This window comes from Gopherus evgoodei, chromosome 19 (genome assembly GCF_007399415.2).
Source record: "Gopherus evgoodei ecotype Sinaloan lineage chromosome 19, rGopEvg1_v1.p, whole genome shotgun sequence".
Taxonomy (NCBI): domain Eukaryota; kingdom Metazoa; phylum Chordata; order Testudines; family Testudinidae; genus Gopherus; species Gopherus evgoodei.
The window spans coordinates 9,282,275-9,295,917 of NC_044340.1; the positions used below are offsets into that span (position 1 = coordinate 9,282,275).

Genomic DNA, 13,643 nt, shown 5'->3' on the forward strand with positions numbered 1-13,643 from the left:
GTCTCAAGCACAGAGTTGGACATAATTTGTCTGGATGCAAGTCTGCCATGAGGTGCAAGCCCTGACTAACGTAGCTGTACCAGCCAAAGCTGTCAGTGTAGACACAGTTGTAGTGGCAAAGCTGTGGGGTTTTGCTGTTATAAGCTGCATCCCCACTAGGAATGCTTTGCCAGTATAGTATACTGGGATAACTGTGCTGACAAGACCTTCCAAGTGTAGACCTGGCCCCAGGTTGCATATTTGGTGTTGATTTGAATAATCCTTATTAAACATCAGCCTGGGCAGATGAGACCTGGGGTGTGCAGGTCTTAGGATTCACAGGCTGGGAACTGAAGTCTTGAATGGAAAGACTTATTTCCAGATGATGACCAAAAAAAACTTTGAACAGAATGGCACTGAATCAAGGTCAGATGCCTGCTCCAGTCCAGCAGCCCTGCTTGGTCAGATGAGACCTGCCTTTTCCTAGAGCTCTCAGCCAGCCCTCTGACTTCCAGCTCCTGGACGTGTGCTGGGCTCTCTTCTTATCCAGGCACTCTTGCTTTAGGGTTTCTCTCAATACGTGCACTCCCCCTTGCAGTAGTCAGGCATAATAGTTGGAGAAGAGGTTGAAGCTGGATGTAGGGACGGGACAGGGCGCAGGGTGGTGCTGGAATTGACATCAGTTTAACTGCTATCCTGCAGTTGAACTAACTTTACAGTATTACTTTCCTTTCACTTCCTTTTCCTCATTCTTCCTGATCTATTGCCCTGCAGCCTTCTCAGCTGGAGCTGCGAGCGAGCCAGAGCCTGCAGCCTGGATCAGAGCCACTGGCTCTAAATGCACCAGGGTTTTGGAAAGGTCACAGGTAACCTTTCTCCTGGTAAATCCTGATCCTCATGGGGAGGTGAAATCCCTCCTGGAATTTGGGAATCAGCAGTGTGGGGAGAACAGGTATTGGGTGGCATTGCAGACTGATGCCAGCAGCACAGAGCCCCGAGACAGTTTGCCTGCTTTTGAGAGTGTTCGTTGGTTCAGCTGGAGGATAAGTCTCTGGAGGCACAGTGGGGTGTGGGCTGATGGTGAAGGCGAAGTATCCAGCACTGGGTCTGTGACTTCTGCTCTACCCAGTCCCTCACCGCACACTCAGTCCCTGCCTTTTGCCAGCGTGGATCTCATGCCTGTGCCTGGAAACTGTCCTTCGGCCATTGTGCCTCTCCTGGGACCCCATCAGCCATGTAGATGGACCTTGATCTCTGCCTCATGTCAGAGCTAGGATGGGAGGGTGCCATCAGCCCTGTGGTGCCGGGCACATGGCTTGAAAATTCCAGGTTCGGCTCCGGCTTGGGTAGGGTGGACGGAACTTTTTTGTTGTTAAACGAAAATCCTTCTTGTGTTCCTGTTGTGAGAAGAGCTGGGGGTGGTGTGGAGACCAACAACGTGTCCTCCCTTCCCCTCCTTCCCCCCCAGTGCGGAGTGAGCAGGTGTCGGAAGCAGCCTGGGTGGAGCCCGGTATCGCATGTGCTGGGTAGCTGGATAACTTATTGCATCTGTAGCGTTTGTTCTTGCTGTCACTGTGTCGCATGGCCTGGCGGCTCAGAACTGTATAGTGACAGCATGCTAGGACTCTCTGATACACCTTCTCCACAATCAAAGTCCTCTACTCACCTCAGCAAAGGAGACTCGCCATTAGCTTCTAGCAGTATAGGGCTAATGGCACACAGCTGAGCACTTTGAATCCCATCCAGTAGAGGGCAGTGGTGTGTACACATACAAACCTTTACTGGGTGTGGTTGTGTTTAAATCCTGCATGCTGTTAGGTCAGGCATCTCTCAAATTGTAGTGGCTCGATCTTCTGAACAGCATAGCACCTGAAGGTGATGATGCTGAGCAGTGGCAGCTTGCTCTGTGAGCAGTCTGACCCCCTTTTTGTCCTCTCTGCTGGCTGGGGCATCTGCTTTTCAGTAAAAACTTCCTAGTTCAAAGACCTGCCCCTTCTCCCTGCTGCCCATGCGTGCTCTGGGCTTGCTGCTGGCAGCGTGAGTCATTGCTTTCCCTGAAGTTCTGGTTTTTCTAGACAGATCAAGATATGTTTAGACAGGAATTGTGAACAGCCGGATCACAGGGGAGGGAGAGGCTCGCTGCTCAGGGAACCCTGCTCTTCCTCCTCTGTGCCACATGTCATCATCAAGTGAACAGCTGCTCTTGGAGGATGGGGAAATCCACTGCCCTGCTGGTGTTTCAGACCGGAGCACTGGGGGGCTTATGGCGCAGCACCTGTCTCTACAGGGATGCGTGAGGAATGGTGTTCCCCTGCTTTCAGGTGTCCTGAATGTATCAGCAAAGCTGGACGGGCCTACTGTTGGCCAGCACCTTGCCTGACTGAGAACAGAAAGGGACTGGCCATGACAGCTGATGCAGTGGGTGGGTCGTGAGAGCTGGCCACGGGTTGGCTTTCAAGCCTCTCCAAGCTCTGCTTACTGGTAAGAGACACACAGAGGGTGTCCAATCACTATTAAAAACTAAGTTTACACCTCCCAAAGTGGGTAAGTCCCCTTATCCCCCACTTGCCCATGGGGAAACCTAGGCACAGAGGAAGCGATTTGCTCAAAGCCACAGAGGAAGCCTGACAGGGTGGATAAAAATCAATGATGATTTTTTTTAACCAAAAAAACTGTGCTTTTTTTTTAATTTAAATTAGATTTTTTTGATAAAGTGCTTTTTGAGAGGAAAAACCTATCTAAATATTTTAATAAAGATACATTATAGCTCAAAGAGATGTCGTCATGGAATAGGGATTATAAATTCTAATTCAATCGTATGAGACAATATATTCATGTAACGTTTAAGAAAAGTTTTGTAAATGAGTTCCAATAGTTCATGGATTAGGGACCCAATTTTATGGGGTTCTAGGGGCTTCTGTATAGATTATTTAGGTTAATCTTTCTATCTACCCAATGGGACTCAGTGCTCAGTCCAGATGATACCATCAGAGATACTTAAGCTACGTCCAGACTACCCGCCGTATCGGCGGGTTAAAATCGATTGCTCGGGGATCGATATATCGCGTCTAATCTAGACGCGATATATCGATCCCCGAGCGCGCTTATATCGATTCCAGAACTCCATCAACCCCAACGGAGTTCCGGAATCGACAGGGAGAGCCACGAACATCGATCCCGCGCGGTGTGGACGGGTGAGTAATCCGATCTTAGATATTCGACTTCAGCTACGTTATTCACGTAGCTGAAGTTGCGTATCTAAGATCGATTTCCCCCCCGTAGTGTGGACCAGCCCTCTGTTTCGCAGTTCTCAAACGGCGGATATGTCTCTGAAGGTAACATGCTTGTTAACAGCAAAAATGTTTTAAAATAAATAAATTTAATGTATAGAGGTGGGACCTCAACTCTGTTGTCCCTCTGCAAATTTGTGTGCACAGTGTCAATCTCTTACCTCTCTCAAAATGCAAAGTTTCAAAAAGTTCAATGAATAGAAGATTGTTGGGGGCAGAATAGATCTGGACAAGGAGGAGAAGTCTAGAAATAAATGTGAGAAGCGAGGCAGCTAGGCTTTTTTGTTAAAATATTATATGTTTGCTGTTGAAGAAAAAAATCCAGAATTCTTAATGTTGTTGTTTTTAGTTAAATAAAACAATTTAAGTGTCTGTCTGTCTGGTGGTGATCTCCTCCTAATACAGCACAGCAACAAAATCCTCCAAATATTAATGATTAACCTCTTGAAGTAGAGAGAGTTCACCTCCCAATGACTCCATAGATATCTGCTTCAGTTACCTTTGGTGAATGAAATAACCAAGCATTCATTCATTTTCTGATATAGCTGTAAAACTAATCTGAAAAGTTTTCAAAATAAGTCACTGTTTAGAAATGTATAGTGTGTATCTCCTAAAAATGAAACTGACACCTATCTCTGAGTTGTGAAGAAAATGTGTTAAGTTTGTAACAACCAACAAGAATGCACTTTTATGTAGAAAAGCATGATTAAATTGAGTCTTCCTGAGTAGACACCCTGCTGTATTAAGAGGGTAGAACTGTCTAGTTACAGTGGAGAAGGCACAGGGAAACTAAGTGACTTGTGCAAGGTGTCGCAAGAACTTTGTGCCAGAGCAGGGAATTGAACTTGGGTCTTCCGAGCCCCGGGCTAGTGCACTGATCACTGGACTGTCCATTCCAGACTCTGCTGATCTCTCCTTCTGGCACTTGGAAATCACTCACGCTCTGTGCCTTGGTTTCCCCAGTTGTAAAACAAGACTAATACCCATTTGTGTAAAGAGATGCGAGGCTAGGATTTGCAAAGCAGCCTAAGGGAATTAGGCCCCAGTTCCTAAACCCCGTAGGCTGCTTTGAAAATGAAACATGTTTACTATTAGTACCTGAAAGCCATTGCCCTGTGGTGGACAAAAGGGGGGCTAGAAGGAGAACGGCAGGGAAGGTATATTTCCATACTGTGCCCCCTGAGAATTCAAGTCCATGAAAGGAAACACTTTTTGGCAGGTAGGCACTGAACCTAAGTGAAGAGACACTCTCAATTCATGACATGACATGTCACCTTAACCCATGATCAGTGGCTTGGTTTCTGTACCAAGTGACTGATGTCTCTCTAGTCCTCTTGCCCGAGCGATGTGTAACGTTTGCTGCTCGCAGGATGCTGCACTGTTCCTGATTGTGTCCTCACTGGCGTGGATAACAGCTAAGCCAAGCCTGGCAGCCACAGCAGTGAAATCCAGAGGAATTTGCTAGGGAGATACAAGGAGTAGAACAGGAGTTAAAAGGGGAAAGAAATGAGCAAAATGAAAACTTGGTGGAATAGTTTCCCTAGAGATGGTGGAACGCTCTTTCAGTATAAGCCTTCCCTCTACTGGCAAAACTCAAGGACTCTCCTCCCTAGTTTATACTAGAAGACCTCTAGCGACCTTGCAGTGCAAATAAGATTTACCTGGGAAGTGTTGCAGCTACTGCAGTGATGGGCCTTAGAAGTAAAAGGGAAAATGAAATATATGCTAGGAAAAAAGTTTTAAGATTTTCAACCAAGGTGATGAGCCTCCTCCATCTCGATCTTCTATTATCATCCCTCAGTTGTCTGCAGATGTATCGTGTGTTTAGGAGATGCAGGGTTCTGACTAGTGCAGTGGTCCCCAACACGGTGCCCACAGGCGCCATGGCATCTATGTTCACCTGACTACTGGCCAGTGGACAAGCATCTGCCGAAATGCCACCAAAAAGCGGCATAATCAAGAGGTGTCGCCGGTGAAAAGCAGCGTCTCAAAGAGAAGTTGCCACCGAAATGCTGCTAATTTTTGGCGGTGACGCCTCTTTCCATTGCCACGTCTCGATAGCATTTCAGCGGATGCTTGTCCGCTGGCCACGGTCCTCAGTGGCTTGTCCTCCGGCGCCCACCACCGGGAAAAGGTTGGGAACCCATGGACTAGTGGTTTTTCAGGGAAAGGGGATCAGCACTTTGAATGGGTTACTCCAGAATGAATAGGGGTCTTGGAAATGGCAATAACAGCTGAGAGAGAGAGCTCATAATACAAACTGTGTAGTTTGGATCCCAACTTCTTCCAGGTTTGGGATGGGGATGGTGTCGTGCCTTCAGAGCGAGGGGGTTGCCTTGAGTAGGCCTGCTGGGAGCTGGTGTGAATTAGCAAGCCTTGTCCCAAGACCCATCGGCACATAACCTTCTCTGAAATCTGGTTTATAAATTCGCTCTAATTGGTTAATATTCCTATAGCCTTTGGAAGATGTCAAATGCTAACTAAGTATTCTGTACATCACACTGCACGGCTGTTAGTCTGAGATCAGACCGAAATTAGGGCTGGTGTGTTAGGAAGTGTGACCTAGAACTCAAAGAAGGAGACTGGAAGGTGCGGTGAATGTGAGAATTTGGAGGGACGGGGATCACTGATGTCCAAAGGCCCAAGTTTGCAGCTGTGGAGGCTGTATGCCCACTATTGTGGAACTGTGTGAATCTTCGAGGTTTGGTGCGTACAGTTTTTTTCCTTTCAGATTTTCAGTTCGAACCCAAAAAAACCCAACAAAAATGATTGTCTCAGCTGTAATTGTGGGTACTCTAGGATCCTTTGGTATTATGGGCATTACTCTTGTATTGCAGAACAAGAACAAAGCTAGCAGAATACCAGTGTGAATTCCTTCATTACAAAATCTCTGCATTTTTCAGGCGAGGAAAAAAATTGGGTGTAGATGGATTGGCTTGTGGGGGCTTTCTTTTTTTTTGGACTAACTTGCTTTGTTCTCTGTTGACTTTAGTTGCGTGTGTGGCGTCTTACTTCCCGTTGAGTCATCGGGGCTGCTAAGGAGGAGAAATTGTAGTTTTGACAGATGGTCTCCTGTCTCGAGAGTGGTGTGAAGGGAGAATAGGGCTCGGTGCCACTTCAAGCTACCCAATGATTGACATGACTTCCCACCAATGGCAAACAAATCCAGCTGTAGCGTATCTAGCAGAACGTTTTTATCCTGTAGTTAAAAGCTGAGTCGTGGGAGTAGAGTCAATGCATCTGGTCAAATGAAACCAGCCCACAGATTATGCAATAGCTAGGGAGGATTTGTGGTCAGACGGGCAGAGAGCTATAAAGCAAAGACTGGAATAGGAGAATCTGCTTCTAGCATCTGAGAACTGAATGTATTTTTTGAATGATTTTAGGCCCCCAGTTTTACTTTGTGAAGCTGAATCTTCTGGGTTTTTCATTGATCGTTGCATGGGAACGGAGTAGCTGGTGGAAGATGCCACATTAATGGTCCCGGAGACTGAAGGCTCCTGTTTGACCACAGAGTGCCTATGGCACAAGGCGCAGCAATGCAAACTGCTCCCCCTGCCCCTTACTGGTCTGTCCTCTCCCTGGGCTGAGTGTGTGGCAGGCCAGGAATCCTGATGGAACCTAGTTCCCTGCATGCCATTGGAGAACATTGGGCCACCTGCAGTCTTGGTCCTTTAACCGCCTGCCTTGCGGGAAGGGAAGGTCTTTTACAGTAACTCAGGGCTGATCTAGACTACAACAGCTAGATCGACGTAAAGCAGCTTGTGTTGACCTAATTATGTCAATGTCCACCCTACAGCCTTCCTTCCGCTGATGTAAGTGCCCTAATATACTGATGACATAAGTCCACCTCCACAAGAGCCGTAGGGCTTATGTCGGTGTAGTTAGGGCAATGCAGTGTCTGTGTAGACACTGCTTCCCTTCTGTCAGCTGTCTTGTCAATTTCACAGCTCAGGCAGCTAGAGCCTAGCTGCCCCCTGCTCCCCTAGAGAGCTGAGCGGCTGGTCCCTGTTCCCCACTGGGGTGAGATGTCTCAAGTGGCTTTCCCCACTAAGTGCAGGGGAGCCCATGAGGCAGCCAGGCTTCTGGCAGGGAGCTGAGAGACAGGACTCTCATCTCCCCACACTGCCCTTCTTAGGTCGGTGGAAGCGCTTTCTAGCATAGGACATATCCTTGGCGTTGTTCAATGGAATTCACCTTGCAGGACAGGTGGAATTTGAGAAGGCCAGGACTAGCAGCACCTTGTTTTTCTGAATAAAAACATGAGCATTGTTTTCCCCCCTCTAATAGCAGAGACAGCGGCCTGCTCTTTGTTTAATCAGGAGCAAAGCTTGTGAGAGGCGTGAAGGGAATAGAATTCCAACATGCAAGCAGTGGCCAGGGCTCTTGCAGCTGTTGGAAATGCCAGGATCAGCTGTTCTCTCCCAAAGAGCAGTGCTGTTGGGATGGTTAGTTTAAAATAAGACTCTTGCGTGCAGTTGTGGCTGTTGGGGTTATAGTGGAGCTGCAGGGGAAGGGGACCTCATAAGGGTCATGGTTGGATTCGGAGAAGCATCCAGACAGCCTCATTCTATTCTGAACCTCTTGGTCAGCACGACTGGGCTGGAAGCCTCCAAGGGGATTGCGAGCACATTTGGGAGTGTGACGAGAACCGTATTGCCATCCCAAAGCAGTCAGAGCACGTGAATCAAATTCCAAACACCCATGGGATTGGCTCAGAGATGATGAGATTTTTTTGCTTTTAAATGCTACACTGGAGGCTTTTTATTTTCTTTCTGCTTCCGGAGTCTTCAGGGTTTGCATTTTCAAGCTTTTCTCTGTAACCATCAAGCTAGGCCATTATTTATTCCTTTATTTCAAAGGAAAGGTGAGATTCTTAGGGGATAACGTGACATCAGGAGCCTGGGGTTTAAGAAAAGCAACTACAATAATGAATGATGATAAAATCAGGAGAGCTGACAATTCTGTGAAAATGACCTTGATGGAGGTATTTTATGCCTCTGGTTATGGCCAGTTACTGATACTAAGAAGGAATGTGTCAGAACCTCCAAGAAGCTTTGGTTCCAATTGGTTTCTTTTTGTCCATCCTGATTGATGTGCACTATATAAAGTGCACAATAAACTGGTCCATTTGTGCAATATTTTGGTTTCATGGCGATCTGCCTGTCCTTTATTCTGTTGCACCCAGCCTCAAGGGAATTGCATGCTGTCTAGGCAAACTAGGTCTGTATAGTGTGGGCCATCATGGACTTCATGGTGGCTCTGCTCTTCACCCTTTTTTGGTGGAGAGCCCATCTGATTATCAAGTCACAGCTGTACAGGGTGGTATTACAAACGCTCCACCGAGTCAGTTGATGAAGAGACAACCAAGAGTGCTAGCAGCCATCTTAATAGATTGGACTCTCAGGGCTTTATGGTAACGATGTGCATCTGAGTCTTGGGCCACGTCCACACTACAGAGTAAAATAGAAATTAATAAAATCGCATTTATAAAACAGGTTTTATAAAATCGATTTTACGCGTCCACACTAGGGCACATTACTTCGGTGGTGTGCGTCCATGGTCCCAGGCTACCATTGATTTCCGGAGCGGTGCACTCTGGGTAGCTCAGTAAAAGAATGGAACCAATAACTTCGATTTCCGTCCACACTAACCCGAAATCGATATAGTAATATCGATTTTAGGGTTACTCCTCTCGTTGAGCAGGAGTACAGAAATTGATTTTAAGACCCCTTAAAATCGATTTTAAGTGCCTTGTAGTGTGGACGGGTACAGCGTTAAATCGATTTAATGCTGTTTAAATCGAATTAACGCTGTAGTGTGGACCAGGCCTTGGACTAATTAATTCTGCTAGTAACTAAGAGAGGTCTTGAAAGAGCTGATGAGAACACTGTGTTCCTTTAGTATCCAGGGCCTTTCAATGACCATTTTAATAGTTAGTTACAAAGGGTTACATTTACACAGGGCTTCCTAAATCATCAGTAGAATGTGTTCTGTTGGGATAAAAGGCCTGAGGCCATGGCTTGGGAAAGAGGGTTTGGAGAGGTTACTGGGGAAGAGGGCAAGGTAGGAAGTATTTCTGGAATTATGGGAGTGCTAGGGGAGGGGGCTGGGCTCAGCAGCAGGCAGGAAGTGGGAGACTATTCTAAACTTGAGAGCTGGGGGAAAATAAGGGAAGGTGCAAAGATGAGAATAAGTGAAGGAAGCAGTGCAGAGCTTTGCAAGCACTAGGGCAAATAACCGGGGAGAACAGATACGTGGATCAGGTAGGAGGCGGCTGAGTAGGGTCTTGCCCTAAAGGGTCTTTGGATTTGTTGTGAGGAACCTTGAGGAGAGGTGACATGGCAAGGGTGAAGGGGATGGCAAGGTGAGCTGGGCAGCAGTTAAGGACAGGCTGGAGTAGGCTGCAGCGCTCGAGGGGAGAGATGGCCTGGACTCGCTTGTTACTAGGCACATTTCAAGTTGAAGGGTCCCAGAGCGCTTCAGAAATGCAGCCACCTCGGGATGAGAAGGCGGGTAGCCAGCTTGCTACACGGGAGCAGAAACTTAGCCAGTGAACTGGGGCTCTGAAGCCCTGCTCTCATGAGGAGTGCTAGGTCTTGGTGGTGTCAAAGAGGCTCAGAAAGGCATGGTGAACTGTACGAAGCTCTGGATACGGGGCAGGATGAAGGGCTGCGTTAGCCCAGGTGGGATTTGAACCCCTTTAAGTGGGATGTGTCTAGACTGCAGGGCTGATGCTTAGAACTCTGCCACACCCTCCAGATGGTGCATAAAACAGGAAATAGCCCGAGAGACCTCCTTGCATCAAGGGCCGAGTGTACAGAGTGTGTGCAACCACCAAGGCTGGTGAGAAACAGAAGTGAATACAGACTATATCACATGCTTTCTTCTTCCTCTTTGCCCCTCTTTCTGTGATCTTGGAAGGAAATGCACAGGCTGTTTCTGGGTCCCTCCCTGGCCTGGCTGAGTTTGCTCCTTGCAGGTATGTGGGAGGGGTGAGGCAAGTTGGGGGCAAGGGTTGTGAGAAAGTGAAACTCTGTGTGTGTCCCTGAAACCCTCCTGGCATGTGGCAGCGAGTTCATCAGCACCTCCCTGCAGCCTCTGGGTTTCTGTCTATTCATACTGCAGCTGAGTCAGGCTCCTGAGCTCTCCTGTGTAATTGGTATGGCGTTCCCTCGGTAAGTATGAAAACCACAGGTGCTCTTAGCCACGAGGGAAGGGGTGCTGCCCATAGATTTGACTCTATTAAATCTAGCACTCAAATGCTCTGCTTAAATGTAGACTGGCAAACTGCAGAGCTTGACTCTGGGTATCCTGTTCTTAGGCAGAATGTCCCTGTATGAACATCCCACAGTCAAGTGTCAGAAACAGTGATATCTAATGGTTAAAGCGAGGAGACCCTTGGCTGAACTCCCAGCCTTGCCACTGCCTGACAAGTCACTTTGCCCCTTGGTGCCTCAGTTTCCCCAGCTATGATAAGTTAATACTTACCCTTGTACTTAAGGGCGCATTTACACTAGCACATATTGCTGCTGCTAATGCTCCTCTCCTATTCTATATCTGCTGCTATACTGCCCTCATCACCCTGATATCCTAGCACCTTCCAGCTGTGAGTAACTAAAATCTGTCGTGTGCTCTGTTGCGCCTCTCTTTCTCTCGCCAGGGGGAGAACTATTCGTGGTGTGAAGTGTTTTGTTTGGGGTTTGTTTATGTCCATGCTGCTCTGCATTTATTAGAGGCGGCAGGTCAAAGTCGTGTGCTTGGAACTTGAAGCAGGAGGAGGGGAGGTTTGGGATGGTTCTTAGTGCCCGTGGGAGTTTGTTCTGCAATCTCAGCCAGGCCCCCGAGAAAACTCTGTCTCCTGCATGGGCTGGTGGTGATTTATGGCAAGGCTGGAAGCTGGAGTGGAGACAGGACCAGGGAGCTCTGACCTCCCGCTACCCTGCGAATTACAGTGCAGCCTGCTGGTGTGGACCGAGCCCAAGCTCCATGTGATACCCACATCCTGATGGAGTATCTTTGTCCACTGTCTTTCTGTGCTCTCTAGATCCGCGTGCTCCTTCATGCTTTCCCACTATCCCACGTGAGAGTTCTTGGTTTTATGCTACTGAAATGAATAGCATGAGCTTCTTTCTGAACACAGGACATTTTGCATGTCAGTATTCCTGCATCCTCGTTCCCTGTGATAACCACTAGTCCCACTTACTTCCATACGTCTCACTGGTCTCCTTTCTTTAAGCAATCAGAGCTCTGACTGGCGTGTTCACACATTTGGTCTGTTTTCACTTTTGATTTCCTTTAAATTGAATCAACTTACCTTTTGTGAATTCAGGAGCTGCTTGAATTCGAGTTGCAGAAGCATCTTGACTTTCCTGCTCCCAGGAAAGTTTTACAAGTTATTTATGGTTCGGTGTGTGTTGCAATATACGCACGGCTGTGTGTGGTGCATGCATTTTGCAGAATTGTTTTGAATAAGTTCCTGTTAGTTTCATCAGCTTGAAGACAAAGTTCTCGTAAGGTTATAACGTCATGATTTGCATATGAGCACTAGGGCCATCCGCTAGGTGGAATGTTGACCTGCTCAGTCTTCTGGCAGAACTGATCTCTTGGGTTGGTCCAGTGATTAGATTACTGCATATTTCTCTACACAGAAGCTCGCTGTTGTAATGATTATTGTATTGTCTGATCTTTACGTGGCTAGCATTGTCAGCCCATTAAAACTGCCTGAATAAAGACTTTGGTTAATAAATAAATCAGAGAACAGGGTCTTTGTGCTTCCTGTTCATCCTAGTTCCCTGTGATAACCACTAGTCCCACTTCGTTCCTTGCGAGGGGAAGCAGGACTAGAACCCACATCTCTGGAGTTCCAGTCCTGTCCCTCTGCACCGAGAAGCCCCGCCACTAGGGCATGGTGTGCACTTAGCAATGAGCTTTCTAACTCCTTGTCCCCGACTCCTCTTCCTAGGACATGAACGGCCTGGAGGAGGGGGTGGAGTTCCTCCCCACCATGAATGCCAAGAAGGTGGAGAAACGCGGCCCAAAGCGATGGGTGGTGGTGTGTGCTGTGCTGCTCGTCTTCCTGCTAGTCTCCCTTATCGTCGGCCTCCTGGTGTGGCACTTCAAATGTGAGTGTGGCGATTCCCCGCCTGGACATTGCAGCTAGACTGGGTGGCTAGGGTGGGCTCACCCATGGCACCTGACCCCTCCGGGTCGGAGGGCTTTAATTCCCATGAATTAGCTGACCACAGATGAATGCTGCTGCTTTTTGGGTCCATGGGCCCCATTGTATTGTGACTGCGCAAACACCGAAGAAAGATTTGGTCCCTGCTCTGCAAAGCTTGCAGTCGAAGTGCCATGTAAAAGTTGGACATCTCTCTGCTTAGTGTGGTTTATGGGGCTCAATTGCACTAATTGGGGGGCAGCAGCAGCATCCCGTCCTGGCTGGGGTGCCCCCCTTGGTGACCGACTCCTGAGGTGCTGTGGGTGAAAGTGGGGTGGCCATTGCGAGGGCCTCTGGCACTTGAGCATCCCAGTCCCTCCTGTTCCCTCCCTGTGGCACGCAGCAGTTAAGTCTCCTCCAGCCTGCAAGACTGTGTCTGATTTTGGTGGCTGGGGGTGGCAAGCAGCCTGAGGTCAGACTAGATGATCTGGTGGTTCCTTCTGGCCTTTAACTCTATAGCTCTGTATGTGGTAGTGTAACCCACACAGCTCCTGGGTGTGGTGTCCTGTCCCATCTAGTGGCACTGAGAACACTTGGAGAGAGTTAATGAGTCTGCTCTACAACCTTGGCCAAGAGCCAGTTGGCTTTTAGCTCATGCGGTAGAGGGTCAAGCACTAATTCCCAGGTTCGGTCCCGCCTGCTGACACTGGGGTCTGTCTGTCTGTCCTCCAGTGGTTAGAGTAGGAAGTCAGGACTCCCGGGTTCTCTTCCCAGCTCTGCCCCTGCCCTTTGTAAGCCGAGTTCCCCGCCTTGCTCAGGCTCTCTCGCTCTGATGGCTGCACTGAGATCCTTTCTTTTTCTGCAATGGCGTTTTCCAGACCGGAGAGCCCCTGTCCAGAAGGTTTACAATGGCCACCTAGTGATTGTGAATATGAACTTCATCGACGCCTACGAGAACTCCAGCTCCACCGAGTTTGCCATGCTCTCGAAGAAGGTGCAGCAGACGGTAAGGGACTCGCTGACTCCTCCCCACGTGGGAGCTCTCAGCTCAGCCATCTTCCTGCCCCAGAGATGATCATGAGTGCTGCGATTCTGCACTGCAGTCCACTTGGCACTTTCTGCCCTGATCCCTCCCCGTGGCTGCAGTACCGGCCTTGTGTATGTCCAGCTGAGCTCAGCGGACCAAGCTCAGTGCCGTGGAACGGGTCGTGGAT

At 48.4% G+C, this 13,643-nt stretch overlaps 1 protein-coding gene across 3 annotated transcripts in view; it reads left to right on the forward strand.

The window, feature by feature from the left end:
• ST14 (suppression of tumorigenicity 14) overlaps positions 1-13,643 on the forward strand; it is a 45,247-nt gene that overhangs the window by 9,371 nt on the left and 22,233 nt on the right. The window contains exons 1-3 of one of the 3 annotated variants that reach the window (XM_030538417.1): positions 10,166-10,251; positions 12,235-12,394; positions 13,308-13,435. In XM_030538417.1, coding sequence (XP_030394277.1) covers positions 12,238-12,394; positions 13,308-13,435 — 285 coding nt within the window. In that variant the 5' untranslated portion in view covers positions 10,166-10,251; positions 12,235-12,237. Of the gene's footprint in view, positions 1-10,165; positions 10,252-10,334; positions 10,448-12,234; positions 12,395-13,307; positions 13,436-13,643 lie in introns of those variants that run through there. The other 2 variants (XM_030538418.1, XM_030538416.1) reach the window with 2 other exon arrangements.